The sequence below is a fragment of the Mytilus galloprovincialis genome, chromosome 6 (genome assembly GCF_965363235.1).
Source record: "Mytilus galloprovincialis chromosome 6, xbMytGall1.hap1.1, whole genome shotgun sequence".
Taxonomy (NCBI): domain Eukaryota; kingdom Metazoa; phylum Mollusca; class Bivalvia; order Mytilida; family Mytilidae; genus Mytilus; species Mytilus galloprovincialis.
Genome location: NC_134843.1, coordinates 45,930,782 through 45,952,790, shown reverse-complemented (window position 1 = coordinate 45,952,790; position 22,009 = coordinate 45,930,782). Strand labels below are relative to the sequence as shown.

Genomic DNA, 22,009 nt, shown 5'->3' with positions numbered 1-22,009 from the left:
ATCTCTATCTATTATAATATTCAAGATAATAACCAAAAACTGCCAAAATTTCCTTAAAATTACCAATTCTGGGGCAGCAACCCAACAACAGGTTGTCTGTTTTGTCTGAAAATATTAGGGCAGATAGATTTTGACCTGATAAACAATGTATTCCCTGTCAGATTTGCTCTAAATGCTTTGGTTTCAGAGATTTAAGCCAAAATCTACATTTCGCCCCTATGTACTATTTTTAGCCATGGCGGCCATCTTGGTTGGTTGGCAGGGTCACGCCACACATTTTTAAAACTAAACACCCAAATGATGATTGTGGCCAAGTTTGGTTATATTTGGCCCAGTAGTTTCAGAGAAGAAGATTTTTTATAAGAATACTAACTAGAGGCTCTAAAAAGCCTGTGTCGCTCACCTTGGTATATGTGAATATTAAACAAAGGAAGCAGATGGATTCATGACAAAATTGTGTTTTGGTGATGGTGATGTCTTTGTACATCTTACTTTACTGAACATTCTTGCTGCTTACAATTATCTCTATCTATATATAATGATCTTGGCAAAGTAGTTTCAGTGGAAAATGTTAGTAAAAATTTACAAATTTTATGAAAATTGTTAAAAATTGACTATAAAGGACCATAACTCCTTAGGGGGTCAGTGACCATTTTGGTCATGTTTACTTATTTTTAGGTCTTACTTTGCTGTACATTATTGCTGTTTACAGTTTATCTCTATCTATAATAATATTCAAGATAATAACAAAAAACGGCAAAATTTCCTTAAAATTACCAATTTAGGGGCAGCAACCCAACAACCGGTTGTCGGGTCAATCTGAAAATTTCAGGGCAGATAGATCTTGACATGATAAACAATTTAACTCAGTCAGATTTGCTCTAAATGCTTTGATTTTTGAGTTATAAGCCAAAAACTGCATTTTACCCCTATGTTCTATATTTAGCCATGGCGGCCATCTTGGTTGGTTGGCCGGGTCACCGAACACATTTTTTAAACTAGAAACCCCAATGATGATTGTGACCAAGTTGATTAAATTTGGCCCAGTAGTTTTAGAGCAGAAGATTTTTGTAAAAGTTAACGACGACGAACGACGACGGACGAAGGACGACGACGGACGAAGGACGCAAAGTGATGGGAAAAGCTCACTTGGCCCTTCGGGCCAGGTGAGCTAAAAATTTAGAAAAATGGCTAAAAATTGACTATGTATAATAATATTCAAGATAATAAGCAGAAACTGCAAAATTACCTTAAAATTACTAATTCAGGGGCAGCAACTCAACAACGGGTTGTCCGATTTGTTTGAAAATTTCAGGGCAAATAGGTCTTGATCTGATAAACACTTTTACCTATGTCAGATTTGCTCTAAATCCTTTGGGCCAGGTGAGCTAAAAAGTTAGAATCCATGAGAGAGTAGAAGATAACGGGTTTACTATTACGGTCCCGGGCAAACTGGCATGAAAATGCTGAAAAATGTTCCCAATACTTTTTAAAATTAGAAAAGAGAAATTTTAAAAAGAAGACAACGGTTGAAATGCTTGGTGATCAAGGTAATCATATATCAGACCAATCCACGATTCTCTCAGAACAACATAATTTTTATAAAAAATTGTATTCAAAGAGAAACATTGATTGTTCAAGTGTTTTTCACGATTTTGCCCTCACCCAGGAACAACATGACCTGTGTGAGGGTAACTTGACATATGAGGAATGTGCTAAAGCAATGAGTAAGGTGAAAAATGGGAAATCCCCAGGAAGCGATGGATTTTCTGTCGATTTTTACAAATTCTTTTGGAGAGATCATGTTATATCTGTATATTATGTAATGTTTACTCTTCTCTCCAGAGGAGCTGGAGTTATAATATATTATCAACCAACCAAGTTTTACATGGCAGCAGAGTGAGATCCACCCAATTTTGAAGAAAACAGATTAGAAATTGACTTTTGTAGAGAAATAACATTGTAGCGTATAGAGACTAAATATTCAGTGTTGTGATTTCTAGTATAGTAAAGTGACACTCATCTTAGTGTAGATTAGCTTAGTGTATTGGAGATTAGTGAAGTGTTTTGTAGATTAGCGAAATGAATTGTAGATTAGCGAATTGTACTGTAGGGTTAAAATGGTAGCATCGGTCAACTATAAAGTACCACCTGTATTTACTGAACAGAAGCTTCATAGCAGATGGATTGATGAAATTAAAGCATGGAAGGGCTTGACTGATCTAGACAAAAAGAAGATGGCTATAGAGATAGCATTGTCACTCCCTGAAGAAGGACTAAATTCCATTCGAGATAAAGTGTTTAGCAACTTAAGTTTAGAAGCCTTAAATGCAGATGATGGAGTAGATAAGCTCATTGAATTTATGGACAAAATTTTCAAAAAAGATGAGCTAAGTGAAGCTTATGAAGCATATTCTGAATTTGATAGATTTAGGCGGAGTGAGGTTAGTTCAATGGAGGAGTATGTAACAGAATTTGAGAAATTGTATAACAAAACCAAAAAGTTTACAATGGAACTGCCACAGCCTGTGTCAATTACGAGCAAGTTGAATCACTCTTCAAGCAGATGGCAACTTCTCTTGAAAAGTTTTTTGGACAGCAAGCTAGCAAAGATATGGGAGACAGAATTAGTGGAAGCAGCATGTATGGCTGATGAAGAGGTAAATTATTCAAGGAATCGTTTTGGGCGAGGTAGAGGATATAGAGGGAATCAAAGTACAAATAGAGCAAGTGATACAGACCACAAAGCAACTCTAATTACAAAGCAAAATTCAACAAATCTGTCAATTCAAATAGACCTGATGGTTTGCCACTACGTTGTCTCAGTTGTGATTCAATTAGACATTTGGTAAAGCAATGCCCACACTCTTATGAAAATATGGCCAAGTCAAATCAAGGTGTTGAAAAAGCTGTGTTGTTTACTGGAAATAAGTCACAGGAAGCTCTTGTTCTTTTGACAGAATCTGCCAATTCAGCAATATTAGATAGTGCTTGTACTTCCACTGTAGCAGGGGAAACATGGATGAAATGTTATTTAGACTCCCTCGACTCTTTTATAAGAGAAAAAGAAGTAGAAAACCCAAGTGAAACTCTTTTCAAATTTGGTGGAGGTACAGTTCTGCAATCAACAAAGAAGGTAACTTTTCCATGTGCTATTGCAGGTGTTGAATGTGAAATTCAAGCAGATGTTGTAACAAGAGATATACCATTGTTGTTAAGTAAGGACTCCATGAAGAAAGCAAAAATGAAGCTAGATCTTGAAAATGATAGTGCAAATATATTCGGAAAAGATGTTCAACTGCAGAGCACATCTTCAGGGCATTATTGTGTACCAATAGATCAATTGAAAATTGATATTAAAGTTACAGCCGCTGCACTTGTAGCAACAAAAATGACCAAAGACAAAACCAAAATCATAGAAAAACTACATAAGCAGTTTGCTCATTCATCAGCCAAAAGACTGAAAACTTTGTTGAAAGATGCAGGTGGTTATACCAAAGAACACTTAAATTGTGTGGATGGAATAACAGAAGGTTGTGATGTCTGCAAGAAATATAAGAAAACTCCAGCTCGACCATTTGTCTCACTTCATTGGGCCACAGAGTTCAATGAAGTGGTTGCCGTTGATTTAAAGGAATGGAAACCTAACACATACTTTTTGCATTTAATTGATATTGCTACAAGATTTAGTCTGGCTACAGTTATCAAAAGGAAAACACCAGATGTCATAGCGGACAAGATAATGTCTCTGTGGATAGGGAGTGGAATGGGACCTCCAAAGCGTTTCTTAGCTGACAATGGTGGTGAAATTGGAAATGAAATTTTCCGTGCTATGAGTGCTAACCTTAACATTGATGTAATGCATACTGCTGCTTATAGTCCTTGGCAGAATGGTATTTGTGAACGTAATCATGCTGTGGTTGATGACTGTGTTGCAAAAATATTGGAAGATCAACCAAAACTAAATTTAAACGTAGCTTCAGTATGGGCCTTGAATGCAAAAAACAGTCTCTCCATGGTATATGGATGAAGCCCATATCAACTTGTTTTTGGAACAAACCCAAACTTGCCAAACGTGCTCAATGATAAACCTCCTACTTTGGAGCACAATACAGTCAGTCAGACATTTGCCATTCATCTAAATGCATTGCACTCTGGTAGGCGTGCTTTCATACAAGCAGAGTCATCAGAAAGAATAAGAAGGGCTCTAAGTCATAAGATTAGAGCTTCTGGTGAATGTTTTCAGCATGGAGATAAAGTTTATTACAAAAGAGATGATGATAATAAGTGGAAAGGCCCTGGAACCGTCCTTGGTCAAGATGGCAAAGTAGTGTCTGTAAGGCATGGAAGTATATATGTCAGGGTTCATCCATGTAGGCTTATCAGATGTGGAACAGAGTTAAATGATATGCCATCTAAGCAACTAAATGTAAACAAAAACAATGCACAACCAGTTAGAGAGAAAATTCATCAAACTGCAATTTATGATAGTGATGATGAGGAAAACATCAATAGAAATGTGGAACAGAATATAGAGGAACAAGAACCTGTACAAAATGAAAATGATCATCAGCAAATTATACAACTTCCTCAAATGCAAAATGATGACAATGAACAAGTAGATCAAAATATTGCACCTGGAGCAGCATTTGATTACCTTGAACAGCATGTAAGGCCAAAATAAAACAAAACCAAAGACATTCCATATGTATGTGAAAATATAGTATACAAAATGAAAGAAAATGACACATGGGTCAAAGCTAAGGTTGTGAGTAAAGGTGGTTAATCAACTGGAAAAAATTGGGCTTATTTGAACCTTCAGGATGAGAATGAAGATGCTCAGGTTGGCATAGATTTTGCTAAAGATGTTCAAGAGTGGTGTACAGAACAAGATGTAGATGAAGACAATGCAGTTGTTGTTCCTCAATCTAGGCATAATGAGAACCAAGTGAAACATGCTAAACAGCTAGAAATGGACAATTGGAAATCATTTAAAGTTTATGATGAAATTCCATATTCAGGCCAAAAATTAATGTCAAGAAGATGGGTTATTACAGAAAAAGAAATAAATGGAGAAAGAAAAGTGAAAGCTAGGTTGGTAGTGAGAGGGTTTGAGGAAAAATATGAAGTAAAATCAGATTTACCAACCGTTCACAAAGAAAGTCTAAGATTATTTTTACCTATAGCTTCTACTTCTGAGTTTGACATTCATTCAATAGATATAAAGGCAGCATTTTTACAAGGTAAAGAAATAGACAGAATTATTTTTGTAAAACCTCCAAAAGAGCTTTCTTCTGATAAATCAGTAGCATGAAATCTAAACAAGTGTGTTTATGGACTTATTGATACCTCTAGGAACTGGTTTCTTAGTGTTAAAAGGGAACTTCTACAACTAGAGTTTATTCAGTCTAAGCTTGATCCTGCCATTATTTATTGGCACAAAAACAACAATCTTGAAGGATTTTTCCTAATGCATGTAGATGATTTTCTATGGGCAGGAAGTGAACATTTCAAAAAGCAGGTTATATGTCATCTAAGGGACAAATTTGATTATGGGAAAGAACTAGACAGTAATTTCAGATATATAGGTCTAAATATTCAACATGAAGGCAATTACTTACAGCAACATGATTATACAGATGAACTGAAGAAGCAAGAGCTGACATAAAGAATGGCATATATCCAGAAATTGTTGGTCAGTTACACTGGATTGCCACACAGAGTAGACCTGTTTTGTGCGTTGATGTTTTGGATCTTTCCACTTCTGTACAGCTAAGTGAAGCTAAGACTCAATCAAAGTTGAATAAAGTAATCAGAAAAGATAAAAACAATTCATACATAAATAAATATCCAAACTTAGAAAGTCTAAAGAACATTGAGGTAATACTCTATACCGATGCTTCATATGCCAATTTATCTGATCGTGTTTCAAGTGCCGGTGGATATGTGATATTAAAAGTACTCTAGCTGCGGAAGCTTTACCACTTGTTGATGGACTAGATGCTTGCAATTTTGTACGGAGCATTCTTCAAGAAATGATAAAATTAAATGCAAGAGAATCTATTCCAATCAAGTGTTTCACAGACAACAAATTTCTGTGTCAAAACATTCACTCAACAAAACTTATTTCTGAGAAACGATTGTGTTTAGATTTAGCTAGCTTCAAAGAAAGTGTTAGTCTTAGTGACATCACAGTCACATGGATTAAAAGCAGCCGCCAGATATCGGATTGTTTAACTAAAGCAGGAGCTGATTTCCATCCCTTGATCAAAGTTCTCAGTACTGGGAAAGGACCATGAAATTGAAACCGAACATTCAAATTGACAATGTTAAAATTTTAGACATTTGTTTTGTTTTCTTAAATATTTTAAATTCTCGCATGGAATAGACCATTAACATTTCAAGTTTTGCCAACAGACAATTAACTTTTAGTTTAAAGAAAGACGCAGGAATGTGTTATATCTGTATACTATGTAATGTTGACTCTTCTCTCCACAGGAGCTGGAGTTATAATATATTATCAACCAACCAAGTTTTACAGATCTTGGACCATTTGTTTTTCGATCATTATTCTATGGATATGAGTGGACTTTTTTTCAGATTTTCAATATCAAAGTGTCATAATTTTTATACCAAAAGAAGGGAAAAAAAGGCGATATATTGGTAATTGGCGACCTATTAGCCTATTAAATACAGACATTAAGATAGCTTCTGCAGCTATAGCAAACAGAGTCAAGTCAGTATTACCAATTATTATTAGTGACACTCAAGAGGGATTTATCAAGGGGAGATTCATTGGGGAGAATACTAGATTATTGTATGATTTGATGCATTATCTTGAATATCACAACATGAGCGCCTTACTTTTATTGATTGATTTTGAAAAGGCATTTGACTCTGTTGACTGGGTATTTTTACAAAAGCCATTAAAAAGTTTTAATTTTGGTCAATCGATGTGCAGATAGTTCGAGACTCTCTACAAAGGTGTTAAAAGTTGTGTAATCAACAATGGCAATTTATCTATTTTTTTCAATCTCGAGAGAGGTTGCAGACAAGGTGACCTGCTCTCCTCTTATTTGTTTGTTATTGGTGAAGAGTTATTATTGTTGAAACTTAAGTCAAACCCCAAAATTCATGGTATCCTCATTAATGAAAAACAAAAACTTTTAAGTCAGTATGCAGATGATACTTTTCTAACTTTAATTGTTTTGATTCTTTTTATATGTTATCTGGGTTGAAAATGAACAATTCAAAGACAAGAGCTGTTTGGATTGGTAAAAAAAAATATTCTGATCAAATATTGTGTCCTAATAATATCTTATGTGGTCACACACAAACTTTAGATTTTTAGGAATAGATTTTTCACTTGATTTAAAAAGTATATTTGATATTAATTTTAGAAAAAAGATCAAAGAGGTTTCAGCTATACTAAAAAACTGGCAACATAGAACATTAACATTACTAGGTAAAATCACTGTAATTAAGACTCTGGCATTGCCGAGACTGATTCATTTGTTGACTGCCCTGCCAAATTTACCTCACTCACAATTATATGAGCTGAGTGCTATGTTTTTTAATTTCATTTGGAATGGTAAGAGCGTAATACTCTTATTGCAGATTTTTCACAGGGAGGTTAAAATATAGTGCATTTGCAGTCTTTCTGTACATATCTAAAATTATGTTGGGTAAAGAGATATTTATCAAATTCAGAGGGTACTTGGCAGAATGTTTTACTAGCAGAACTAAAACAGTTAGGTGGTGACAGAGTCTTTACATTTCAAAATTGAAACGGCCAAATTCAATTTAAAGCTTATTAGCAGATAAACATAATTTGAAAATAGCTCTTAATTCTAAAACCAAAGAAAGATAATTCTCGTAATCAATGAAAGATAATTTCATAATAAAAATTTTGTTTAAATTTTATAAGAAGCATTTTTATGCTAATAATAACTAATGTCAAAGTAATAATAAACGAGTGACTGGTAAAAAATAATGTTAATCCAATTCTTAAAGCAATGCATGCATATATCATACACTTAGTCTTCTGTGCACAAAAGCTTTAAATTGTACTCAGAATATAAAAGTTATAAATAACTTAGTGTGTGTTTCTTATTCAGCAATAACATAAAATGCTGATACTAATACTTATATAAGAAGTATTATTTCATTATATAAAATCTAAAGAAAAGCAAGCATAAAGAGTTTTTAAAATATATATTTGATAATACTGTATTATAATTAAATCACCTTAGTGCTGGTTGAACATCTGGATTTGGTTTCATCTAAGGATGGTGAATAACATGGCTGAAATAAATAAATGTCATTTGATTTTATCTATGCAAAGTCTTATTTCACAAATAGACTAGAAATGGCATTGTTAGTGAGTGGTGGTTCCTTGAGTAATGAAAATCTAAATAAACATAAACAGCTGTGCCACGAGCGCATGATACGCCTGTCATCTTGTGTGTGAATTTTTATGCAATAATCATGAATAGTTTCTGAGATACAGCTTTATATGTAGTGCTCACAACATTATATGCATAGCTCACAACATTATATGTAGTGCTCATAACAATATATGCAGTGTTCACAACATTATACGCAGTTGTCAAAACATTATATGCAGTTGTCGGGACATTATATCATGTATATGCAGTGGTCACAACATTATACGTTTTTTGTTGATGAAGGTGATGATCAATGATGGTGATGATGATAATTGATGTATGTGAAGGTGGTGGTTCATTCGGTAAACTTTGGAATTTTTTATTGGAAATTACCAAATACAATGTTTTAGACTTTAAAGAGAGAAATGTATGTATTACTGAAAAATTATTACACAAGGGTTTTCGATATCACAAACTAGTCAAATCATTAACTAAATTTTATCATCGGTATAAGGACATCATTCGTAAATATAGCTCAACATGCAGACTTCTTATACGTTCAGGTATTTCACAACCAATATTTTATGGAAATTTTCTTTATAACGCACAAAAATGTCAGTATTCACCTCAGAAGCTAACATAACATTTAAATAGACTTATTAAGAAGGGATATAGTTACGTTACTGTTGTCAGGTCATTAAAGATTGCATATTTTGGCGTTAATATTGATTCACTTATAGGGTCTTTGCATCGGAACTAAACACATTTATTTAAAAACCAGTTGTTGGCATGACACGGGTTATGTTCTTCTCATATATGTTATGATGGTATGATAATAAACCCCTAACGGGAAGGATTGTGCCTGATATTCATATGATGAAATCATAATCTTTCAATCAGTTTAATTGAAGTCTGGAGCTGGCATGTCAGTTAACTGCTAGTAGTCTGTTGTTATTTATGTATTATTGTCATTTTGTTTATTTTCATCTTCTGACATCAGACTCGGACTTCTCTTGAACTGAATTTTAATGTGCGTATTGTTATGAGTTTACTTTTTTGCATTGGCTAGAGGTATAGGGGAGGGTTGAGATCTCATCAACATGTTTCATCCCGCCGCATTTTTGCGCCTGTCCCAAGTCAGGATCCTCTGACCTTTGTTAGTCTTGTATTATTTTTAAATTTAGTTTCTTGTGTACAATTTGGAGTTTAGTATGGCGTTCATTATCACTGAACTAGTATATATATTTGTTTAGGGCCCAGCTGAAGGATGCCTCCGGGTGAGGGAATTTCTCGCTGCATTGAAGACCTGTTGGTGACCTTCTGCTGTTGTCTGATTTATGGTCGGGTTGAGGTCTCTTTGATACATTCCCCATTTCCATTCTCAATTTTATGTTTGATAGTGACCCGCAAACAAATTTAAACAGTTGTTGAAGTCATGTTATCAAGGCAATTTGATTGAACTATATCAGAAAACAATAACGCCTGCTATTGTCTACAATTGGACAGACATAATGTTATTAATTTATTGGAAATTCATTCTGAGGAACAGATGAAACTAAGAGGTGAATGAATGAACTAGGTCTGTTCGTCGTAAGAAATATGCATGGCATAATGTTAGTTAAATAATAAAAATTTTAGTTAATGAAAATTTGTATGATATATGCCTCGAGTTCATTTCCTACTGAAGATCTTTAGCAAGGTGCCACTCAATAGTCGGTATTTAGTTTTAAAAAACTAATTACATTTTAAATAAAAAATAGTCGGCTTTCTATAAGACCTAAGTGCCATATTCATTCACTTATATATATCATGATCATTATTTGGCATCAATTTTCAGAATTTGATATTTTTACATGAATAAGTTTCTAACAGATATGGAAAATGCAGTTTAAAGCATTTCATTGTAGGTGTTTAACGTAACTTTACATCTATTATTCCAATTTTTTACAAGCTTTTTAGCATGTCAAGCAGTTTCATAAGAAAAATTTACCCTTTCAAGATCCAGTTTAACATTTTCATTTATAGTTATCATCTCTTATGAAAACTTAGTTTGTGGGGATGAATAAAACGTTTACTACGTTTGTTCATCAGTCCGCAGTTAATATATATGCACAAAAGTGGTATTCTTGCCAATGAAACAACTTTCCACAAAGGAACCAAATGACACAGAAATTAACAACTATAGTTCATAGTACGGTCTTCAACAATGAGCAAAGCCCATACCGCATAGTCAGCTATAGAAGGCCCCGAAATGATAAATGCAAAACATTTCAAACGAGAAAACTAACAGCATAATTTATGTACAAACAAACGAACGAAAAACAAACATGTAACACATCAACAAACGACAACCACTGAAATACAGGCTTCTGACTTGGGACATATACATACTGAATGTGGTGGGTTTTAACATGTTAGCGGGATCCCAACCCTCCCTCTAACCTGGGACAGTGGTGTAACAGAACAACATAAGAACAAACTATGAAAATCAGTTGAAAAAGGCTCAACTCATCAGATGGATACAAATATAAATACATCTAACAAAAAAACAGAGTGGACGTGGCCGATACTTGTATATCTCAACAACAAAAAGACACTAAGTACTGATCTTAGAGTTCTCGCAGTTACTGACAGCTAGTGCAAAGCCACAAACAACTAATAAAAAAAAATCATGCCCCTAAGTTTTTGCATTTAGGTAAAGATTGAAACAAATTATTGGATAGTAACGATTGTCCATGAAAAAAGAGTCATCTTGACCTAATCAATTCTGGTTAAGATACATTAAGTCATAGAAATGATATCTTTTAGATCGCACTTCTTTGATAATAATGGACCTTGAAAAAAGTTGGTTGCCTCGACCTATGTTTTATGATTGGTTAATTCTGATTAAAATGTGTGTTAAGGTTCAGATGATAGCAACAACACATAAAAGAGGAATATATGTTTTAATACAACCGCAATTTTTTTTTTAAATGGTCTTATATTGCTATCACGTTGTGTCGTTGTCGTCGTCATCGTCGTCCTGTCGATGTACATTAGTTCCACCTAACAGAAGTTTTAATAGAAACTTTGTTATAAACATTGTCATTAATATCTATACCTAACTAATATTGTTTATCATTTATTCCGTTAGGAACATATACTGTAATATTTAATCCTATGGAAATAATATTCCAGAATAATTTTTCCTTTTGGAACTTATATTATGAAGGAAATTCTATTCCGAGAAAGTCTGAAGTCTAATAACTTTTGTATAAGTAAATAGAAATCAATAAAATTTTAATACAAGGTTTATAACCACTAAAGAAAGGTTGGAATTGAATTGGGGCTTATGGTCTCAACTGTTTAGGAATTAGGGGCCAAAAGGGGGCCCAAATAAACATTTTTTTTTAGTTTCCGGACATTAGCTTGTGTTGGTATGGGTCTCTCTGAAATTGTACCACAAGTTTCCATACCACAAAGGGATGGTAAGGATTGGCTTTGGAGGGTGGGGTTATGTATCGTGTACTTGGCTGGGGGACTATGGTAAGCACAAGTAACGAGAGACGAATAAACTGTTTCTCAAATCAATTTTTATTACATCTCCATGCTACTACATTGGCAGACGACAACTCAACGTAATCATAATAGCTAAAACATGTTCTACGTTTTCTGACATAATAGTATAACTTGTGTGAGGCAGTCCCGATTAACCAGAAGACCCAAAATAGGAATATAACATCCCCGCCCCAAATAATCAAATTTGAAAAATTTTGTCTGGTTATCGGAAGTGCCGAACCCATTACAATATAATTTGAAAGACTGCTTTCTTCCTTAATCCATTATATATTTCTACATTCATACTGTAGTATACTCTGAGATATTTCATACCATTTCTTGCTACAATTACTTAAATAAGCATACATGTCTATGTCATGATATTGTATATTTTGCAATGGTAACTTTGCGTTCCTATCTTTGTGAAATTAGTAGAGATATATACTCTTAAATTGACTTCAAATGAAAATATCAAACTACAAAAGCTTACAACCAGACACGCACAAATCACTCACAATCACACACACATACAAGATCAACATAATAATATGAAACAGAAGATTTTATGTGTAACTCGCACACGAAATTAAGTACCAAGCACAATTTTATATTCCACAATATGTCTTAATTGCAAGTAAATTTGGTTGACTTAAATTCAGTTAGTATACAGTAATAAAATATCGGCATAATGGTAGTTGTAGCTAAACGCAGTCTTCTTTTTATATAAATCGTTGAGATGCAATCATCACCAATAAAACTAAAACTAATGTTTTAACGACAGGATTTTATCTCTGACTATAATCCATCCTAATTGAACATATTATATAGACGATACAATTATCACCAAACAAAAATGGAAACTACGGTATAATTACAACGTGATTTTCATTCTGACTGTACACCAGTATAATTGATCACTATTTAAGTATTGGCGATACAATTATCACCAAACAAAACTGAAACTAAAGTTTTATAACAACGGGATTTTATTTCTGACTGCACTCCAGCATAACTGAACACTTATTATAACATTGGCGATACAATTATCACCAAACAAAAACGGAAACCAACGCCTTATATATATAACAACGGGATTTTCTCTCTGACTGTACCACAACATAATTGAACACTTATTTTGATATTGGCGATACAATTATCACCAAACAAAATCGGAAACCAATGTCTTAATACAACGGGATTTTCTCTCCGACTGTACATCAGCATCATATAACACTTATTATTTCTTTGGCGATACAATTATCACCAAAACACTGTAAATTTCAATGGGAATAGATCTTTGATACAAATTATTTACACAAAGCGCAATCTAACATATGTTGACTACATAGTCCTCATTCAATTAAAGGAGGAGGTCGTTTAATCATGAGTTCCTGAGTTTTCGGTGGTAATTGTGAACCTGTAAGCCACTCGGCATTTTAGGCAGGTTCACCAACTTTTTGCACGAGATATAGGAATCATTCCTTATTCGCTTTTTCGCCAAAATACGTTTGACTTTGAAAACGCCAACATTGACTGTTTCCAACGCAACAGAATCTAAATTTGTAAAATCAGAATCTATTATTTAAATCTGTTGAAGGAAATGTGGATAACGGGAAAGCTGGCCTCTGTACTTTGATTGATTGACCCATTGATTGAAAACACAACAGCGGGTAATATGAATTCCCATTCTTTCCATTTTTCTATATATGGGGTAATGTATTCCGCTAGTGTTCTGTGTGTTCTTTCCATAGCCCGAGACAATGATGCATAAAACTCGGTATAAAATCCTGATGAACACCAAACATTTTACAAACTTCCTGTGTACAACTTCCTATAAACTCAGAACCTTGGTCTGAAATCAGTGTTTCACATACTCCAAATTGATATACTAGACTAAATACTGCATTTGAAACAGTAAGCATATCCTTATTCCGAATAGGCAATACAAATAGATATTTTGAGAACATATCGCTTGCAGTAAATAAATATTGGTTTCCGTTCGGAGATGTTTTAGCGGCTTTTGTTTTCAGATTCGTAATTTTCTGGATTGACAGTCATGACATGACGCAACATAATCTGTAACAATTTTTCCCATCCTAGGAAAATAAAAATCATCTCTCAAAAACTCCAGTGTATTTTGAATACCGCTATGACCACCTAGCGGCGAGTCATGAATCATAAATAATATCGTATCGATCATTTTGTGAGGAACAGCTAACTGATATGCGGACTTGCTTTTATTTGGCTCTGATTTAGCTTTTCTGTTTCGATACTGTACACCATGTATCAATATATAATCTGGAGCTTTCAGAAGTATGCGCCGAGCATGTTTTTGAGATAGAGGGAGTTGGTTATCTTCCAAATAAGTAATAATATGTTTATATTCAAAATCATTCCGTTGTTCATTTTTTACTTTTGCCATGTCCTTTACTCCCTTACACAAATCAATATGATTCTTATCGTCAGTTATTTCCTCATTTGTTGACTCCGCGGAATTTGTACTTTTAGCACTGTCATGTGGTCATCTTGAATTGTACTCACAAATTGGTAACAATGTTCATTACATATTCAGTAACCATTCACTTATTGAACAACCAATCACAATGTATGTTACATATTAAGTAACCAATGATAATGTTTGTTACAGGAGGAAGTGAGTAGAGACATCGCTGTAGTTGTAGCAGTTGTGGTTCAAAATATTGATATTGCGTGTCCTGGTAACGTTCTTTTTGTTTCCCATGGCCGTAGGCTCATCAGTGTCGGTGTCATATGGGTCCTGATTTTTGTCGCAAAATAATACTTAAACTATCGGTATTTCCTTTCCAGTATGAACAATATCTTTGTCGGACATATCATTAAGACGTAGATTTCTGATGTTTAAATAATTCCGCAAAGTCTTTACCACCTTGTTATTCAATTTCTCAGACTTCATCAGTTATATATGGGAAATAAGGATCTTCTTCCGTTGGACTTTCAACTTGTAAACTATTTGGGTTTTCACAGCGAGACAAAGCGTCCGCAACCTGCATCTGCTCAGCAGGTTTGTACTCAATTACGAATAAAAATTGTTGTAAAGCGGCAAGACATCTTTCATATATGGCCCCTTTAAATTGTTTCTGAAAAAGAGGTTGAAGCGCCTGGTGGTCACATTTGACTATGAATTTAACACCCCTTAAATAATTGGCACAATCTAGTACGCTCGTCACCATACCTAAGAGTTCCAACTTTGTCGGTCCATATGATTGTTGCCAAGGCTTTAGAGATTTTGAACCAAAGCGGATTATTTTCGGTTTACTAATTTGTGAATCTTTTTGGTAAAGCATATATCCAATGCCTCGAGAAGATGTATCTACTGCCAACCAAAAAGGTATGTCAAAAGACGGAGAACTTAAAATTTCCGAGTTAATGAGACGTGTTTTCAATTCATTTAATGCCATTCTTTGTTCAGATTTCCATTCAAAACGTTGATTTTTCTGCAAAAGTCTATTAAGTGGATAAATCAGGACACTGAAATTGGGAATAAATTTCCTAAACCAGTTGAACATGCCGATAAGACGACGGAGCTGTTTAACATTTTTCGGTTCTGGGTAATCTGTTATAGCCTGAATACAGTCCTTGGGAGGGCGTATACCGTCCTTTGATAGCTCATGACCAAGAAAAACGCACTTCTGAGTTCTGGTTTGCAAAGTAACACTTCTTTGCACCTAACTTTAACCCTGCTGATCGAAATCTTTCGAAAGTCTCGTTCAAGTCGTTCAAATGTTTCTCAAATGTTTCCGAGCAGAGCAGGACGTCATCCAAGTAACACAGACATGTCCTAAATTTCAATTCATGGAGCACCTTGTCCATTAACAGCTGAAAAGTATTTGGAGCAGTTTTTAGACCCATCGGTAAAATTTTGTACTAAATCCGACAGAGATTCAGTTAATTCTTGCAAATTTGGAACAACGTACTTGAAATCCTCTGTTTGAGCGTTCAAATGACGAAAATCGCAGCAGAACCTAAAATTTTGAGAAACCTCTTTATCGGTATTGGCACTGCGCTTTGTTACTAAAACGACGGGCTGGTGATTGGCAATTCCTCTGATTCACTAACAGGTGTAATGATACCTTGTCGTAGTAAATCTTCCAATTGTTCCCGTAATATTTCACGCTTATACGGTGGTAACCTATATGGATTCTGATGTTTTGATACTGCATTTGGTTTGAGATTTATTTTATGTTCATGTAAATTCGAGATCCGGGTTCTCTTTCGTGACAAACAAATCTCGATTTTCATATAGAGACATCGTTGTAGTTGTAGCAGTTGTGGTTCAGTCAAATCTTCGGCAAAATTTGGCAAACATATTCACACTTGAATCTACTGATTTACTCGGGTTGAAAGGAAGGTCCTGTCCTTCAACAATATCAATGCTTTAAGTCACAAGTTCTATATTTTGTACTTTAGAACTGTCTGTATTGTCACTCATTCTAACATATTAATTATCATTTGATAAAACAGTAAATTCTGCAATATTTTTGCCTTTGGGCAGTGTAATACGAACGTTACTTGCATTTAATATCTTTATACGAACCCTGTGATTATGTGGTACAACAACAAGCGATTTCGCTATCATAAGTCCCTGATGTAACGCAAATTGACTATTCAAGCATACCCCTTGCAACCCTACCATTACAAAATTTGACACTTTGTCGCACGCCAAAAGCTCAGTGTTTTGCTCAATACAGATTTTCTTTGTAGTCTGGACATGTATGTTCTTTACACCATAAGAAAAATCACTAAAATCTAACAACACTTTATGAGTCCGTAAATATTCAGTCCCCAAAATTATGCGAAACAGTTGGTAGAATGTAAATATCAATAATTTGCTCCTGGTCATGAATGATAGCTTTTAACTTCGCTGTTCCAAACACTTAAATCTTGTCGTTATTAGCTAGTCTAATTTCAGGATCTGATAATTGGTGAAATGAAATTTTCAGTTTATCAGAAATTGAATCAAAAAGGTTCTTTGATGGCGTTACCTGTATCTATAGGTGCAGCTACATTCAACTGATCAAAAACAACTTGCATATACAAAAATTGAGAGTTAGCAGTCACGCTGGCACTTACTGCGGAAACCCCGGACGGCTGTGCCTGTCGGCCAGGTTCATTTGGTTTCCCTGAACTATATTACTTATTGTAAAACAAAAGGCTGTGGTGTGTCCAAACTGATGACATAGCTGACATTGAGCGTTCGGCTGTGACGCACCGGCACTGTTCCAGTTACACACTCGTTGAAAATGACCCAACCCTTTACATTTTCTGCATTCTGCGTTATCAAACCTAGATTGACGGGGAAACACATTATTTGGGGGCATTTCATTTCGTGTATTTGATTGCTGACCAGTATTTATTTTAGAAACAAATTCTGTAAGCAACTTTATTTGCTTCTTCATTTCGCTTAGCTCTGAAGCTTTCTCTGGGGGTTCCACATGCTGAAGTTGCGGCTTATGTTTTATTGCATTAACAACATCATTATGCATTTTAGCTGCTGTTAAAGAACTTTGAATGTCACTCAAATGACCAGTTCGGACAAAAAATTACATCTTATCTGGAAGCCGACTAATAAATTTAGCTACTACCTCATCATCTGGCTTCTGCAAAATTTGTGCTTTTTCTAGTATCTGACTATAATAATCCTCGAGCGACTGACCAGGGGACAAGACCAAACTTTGAAATAATTTCGCTCTCCATTATTACAGTGGCGCTATGTAAATTAAAATTTATGAATTTTTCTTTAAACAAAACACAAATATTTTGCCAAGACTGTTTTGACTCATCGCTTAAAGAATTGAACCATGTAAGTGCGGGTCCTTTTAAATGCAAGTGAAACGCCGTGATTCAGCGTTTTTCCTCCTCAGTTAAGTCGTAAAGTAAGACATAAGATTCAAATTCTGCTAAAAACCGCTTAGCATTATCATGTGGGTACCCTGAAAATGTGCAACATTTAGCCATTTTATCCATAGTTACGAAATGTCGGTAATGGTACAGGCGTATCTGGGACTGTAGCTATATTAAATGCTTGAGGGGTAGTGTCGCTTTCATTACTGGGTGTGGGAACAGTATCAACAACAGAGGACTTGGATTGATCAAGGTCTGGAAATTCGTTTTCCTCAATAAAACTATCATTCAAAACGGAAGCATTATCGTCATCACGATTACTGTTTAAAGGAACTGTAATACTTATATTCATTTCACATATTCGGCCCGTGTGACGAGACAACCCTCACCAATACCATGTAATCCTACCTTTATGTATATATAGATATAATCAAACTGTTTTATACAAATAATGATCCAAGAATATAGGGCAAGGCAGTCCTCACCAAACGACCCTTTTTTATATATATATATTTCCCTGATTTGGTATACAATACTAGAAGTGACGAGGCAGTCCTCATCAATTAATACATCAAGCAGATTTTTGTTGTTGAAACAGTTGAAGTGGCAAGGCATTCCTCACCAATAAATATCATCTATATATAAGCCAACTTTGAAAAAACTCATTTAACCATAACGATGCAGAAAATAAATCAGTAGTGTCAATCTCAACAAGGTCACAACGTGCGGACAAAAGACACCAAAATGTCAATCACTTGTTACCTGCTTGTCTCCTCAAAATTTCATGAAACTTAACAATGTCTGTAAACTAGTTTATCATCTTTTAAAATCCTTCACCATATCGTGTACTTGGCTGGGGAACTATGATAATCACAAGTAACGAGAGACGAATAAACTGTTTCTCAAATCAATTTTTATTACATCTCCATGCTACTGCACTGGCAGAAGACACCTCAACGTAATCATAATAGCTAAAACATGTTCCACGTTTTCTGACATAATAGTATAACTTGTGTGAGGCAGTCCCGATAACCAGAAGACCCAAAATAGGAATATAACATATGGCTCAAACTGTTTAGGAATTAGAGGCAAAAAGAGGGAAAAACAAGGGTTTCTTGTTTAATGGCCAATTAAGACAATTTGAAACCAGTGTAAGGAAGGTAATCCAAATATATTGAAGTAATCCAAACATAATGTATGATTAACTCTCTTACACTGCTTTAAAATTATGTGTAAAGCTTTTTTTCTCATATCAGATTTCAGAAATTTTGCAAAAAAAGTGGGGGATACATTTTTTTCTTCTTTTTCGGGTTGGGGTCAATATGCAACAGCATAGTGTATTGCACAAAATCAAAAAAAACGGGGGTTGGGGGGTTATATTTCTAATTTTGGGAGGAGTGGGGCAATTGGCAATAGCGTAGTGCAAAAGCAAAAAATTAAGTATCAATTCAAATATATAACCAATTCTGAGTTCTTTGACTACAGTTATTCTGTGTCAGAAACCTATTTTGTGTCAAATATTTAATTACAATCCAAATTCAAACCTGTATCAAGCGTGGATATTGTGTCCATTTTTGTTCCAACAGTTCAGGGTTGGACTGGTACTAGTACCTCTGTGGTCGTATCCAGCTGGGCTTGGGGAAGCAATTTATTAAATACTTAAAGTATATATATATTAAGTTGCGAATATAATGAAACTGATCTTCAAAATAAGTTTAAATGCCTTGATGTGGAATAAATTTGGTAAATTGATCATACTTCTTAATTTCCTTATTTCACTCAGTTTTAAATATTGTATACTTCCTTAATGCTAACATGACTTTAATAACTGTTTCAATTTGTTTGCTGGGCATTACCAATTATAGATTTGATAATTTCCGCTAAAAAAAAACTGAAGTTTACCGAATTTGAACCACAACCATCACATACATCAAACAACATCATCACCATCACTGATCACCTTTATCAACAAAAAACATATAATGTTGTAACCACTGCATATAATGTTGTGAACACTGCATATAATGTCCCAACAACTGCAAATAATGTTTGGACCACTGCGTATATTGTTGTGAGCACTTCATATAATGTTGTGAGCACCGCATATAATGTTGTGAGCACTGCATATAATGCTGTGAGCACTGCATATAATGTTGTGAAAACTGCATATAATGGTGTGACCACTGCATATAATGGTGTAACCACTGCATATAATGTTGTGACCACTGCATATAATGTTAATCATCTTCATAAGGCAGTCAGGGTGTTCCATATGATACACAAGATGATTTTGAGACGATAACTTTTCAAGTCAATAAATACAAATAATGGGGTAAATTTCACTCATTTATCATAGAAATGTTATAAAAACTAGAGGCTCTCAAGAGCCTGTATCGCTCACCTGATTCTACTTGGGTTGAAAAATGTTAAAATTTGGCTACAAAGTAACAAAACTTGGCCAGCACCTCATTAAGAAAGGAACATTTATGCTATGTTTGGTTTCATTCAATTCAGTGGTTCTCTAAAAGAAGACATTTGTATGTATTTTCCATAGGGTCCTATGTTAAACCAAGTCCCCTGCTGGCCGCCATCTTTGATGATGGATCGGCTACAAAGTAACAACACTTGGTCAGCATGTCATAAGGAACATTCATACTATGTTTCGTTTCATTCCATTCAGTGATTCTCTAAAAGAAGTCATTTGTATGCATGTCCCATAGGGTCCTATATGTTAAACTAAGTCCCCCACTGGCAGCCATCTTGGATGATGGATCGGCTACAAAGTAATAACACTTGGCCAAAACCTCATAAGGAACATTCATGCCATGTTTGGTTTCATTCCATTCAGTGGTTCTCTAAAAGAAGTCATTTGCATGCATTTCCCATAGGGTATGTAAAACTATGTCCCCCGCTGGGGGCCATCTTAGAGAATGGATCAGCTACAAAAATAACAACACTTGGTCAGCACCTAATAAGGAACATTCATACCATGTTTTGTTTAATTCCATTCAATGGTTCTCTTAAAGAAGTCATTTGCATGCATTTCCAATAGGGTCCTATGTTAAACTAAGTCACCTGCTGACGGCCATCTTGGATGATGGATTGGCTACAAAGTAACAACACTTGGTCAGCACCTAATAAGGAACATTCATACAATGTTTTGTTTCATTCCATTCAGTGATTCTCTAAAAAGAAGTCATTTGTATGCATTTCCATTAGGGTCCTATGTTAAACTAAGTCCCCTGCTGGCAGCTATCTTGGATGATGGATCGGCTACAAAATAACAACACTTGGTCAATACCTCATAAGGAACATTCATGCCATATTTGGTTTCATTCCATTCAGTGGTTCTTTAAAAGAAGTAATTTGTATGCATTTCCAATAGGGTCCTATGTTAAACTAAGTCCCCCGCTGGTACCCATCTTGGATGATGGATCCGCTACAAAGTAACAACACTTAGTCAGCACCTCATAAAGAACATTCATGCCATGTTTGGTTTCATTCCATTCAGTGGTTCTCTAAAAAAAAGTCATGTGTATGCATTTCCCATAGGGTCCTATGTTCAACTAAGTCCCCCCACTGGCGGCCATCTTGGATGATGGATCGGCTACAAAATAACATCACTTAGGCAGCACCTCATAAGGAACAATCATGCCATGTTTTCTTTCATTCCATTCAGTGGTTCTCTAGAAGAAGTTCAAAATGTAAAAAGTAAACGCCAACTACGGACGACACCAGACGCGAACACCAAGTGACGAGAAAAGCTCACTTGGCCCTTCGGACTTGAAGTATTCAAGCAGAATGAACAACCAATATAAAAGTTAACTGTCTCCAAGGAAGTTTCAATAAGTTCTTACGTAAAAATTAAATTTACACCGCATTTCAGAGAGGGACATAAAAGGTTTCTTTTTAAGTGATTAATTTGTTGTAATACAGTATTAAAAAAAAATCATTTTCTTACAACTATATATTTATTAAAGTATTTCCTAGGAAAATGTTCTATCATATCAGAATATAAGAAATTAGGAGAAAAAGCTCCCCAAAACACCGAGTATGGCTTGTTCTGTCAACTGAATATTCAAGGTAGAGTCCTATTTCAAAGAATTTTTCTCATAAAATGTGTTTTGGAGACTCAATCCACTCAGAACATTTAATATTTTATAATATTTCCTTTAAATAGCAAGAAATTTTAACAAATGAGACTA

General features: G+C 34.8%; 1 protein-coding gene across 3 annotated transcripts in view; it reads right to left on the bottom strand.

The window, feature by feature from the left end:
* Positions 1 to 22,009, bottom strand: part of LOC143079716 (coiled-coil domain-containing protein 149-like) — a 172,144-nt gene that overhangs the window by 119,221 nt on the left and 30,914 nt on the right. For all 3 annotated transcript variants that reach the window (XM_076255250.1, XM_076255248.1, XM_076255249.1), the window contains exon 3: positions 8,248 to 8,304. In XM_076255250.1, coding sequence (XP_076111365.1) covers positions 8,248 to 8,304 — 57 coding nt within the window. The remainder of the gene's footprint in view (positions 1 to 8,247; positions 8,305 to 22,009) is intronic.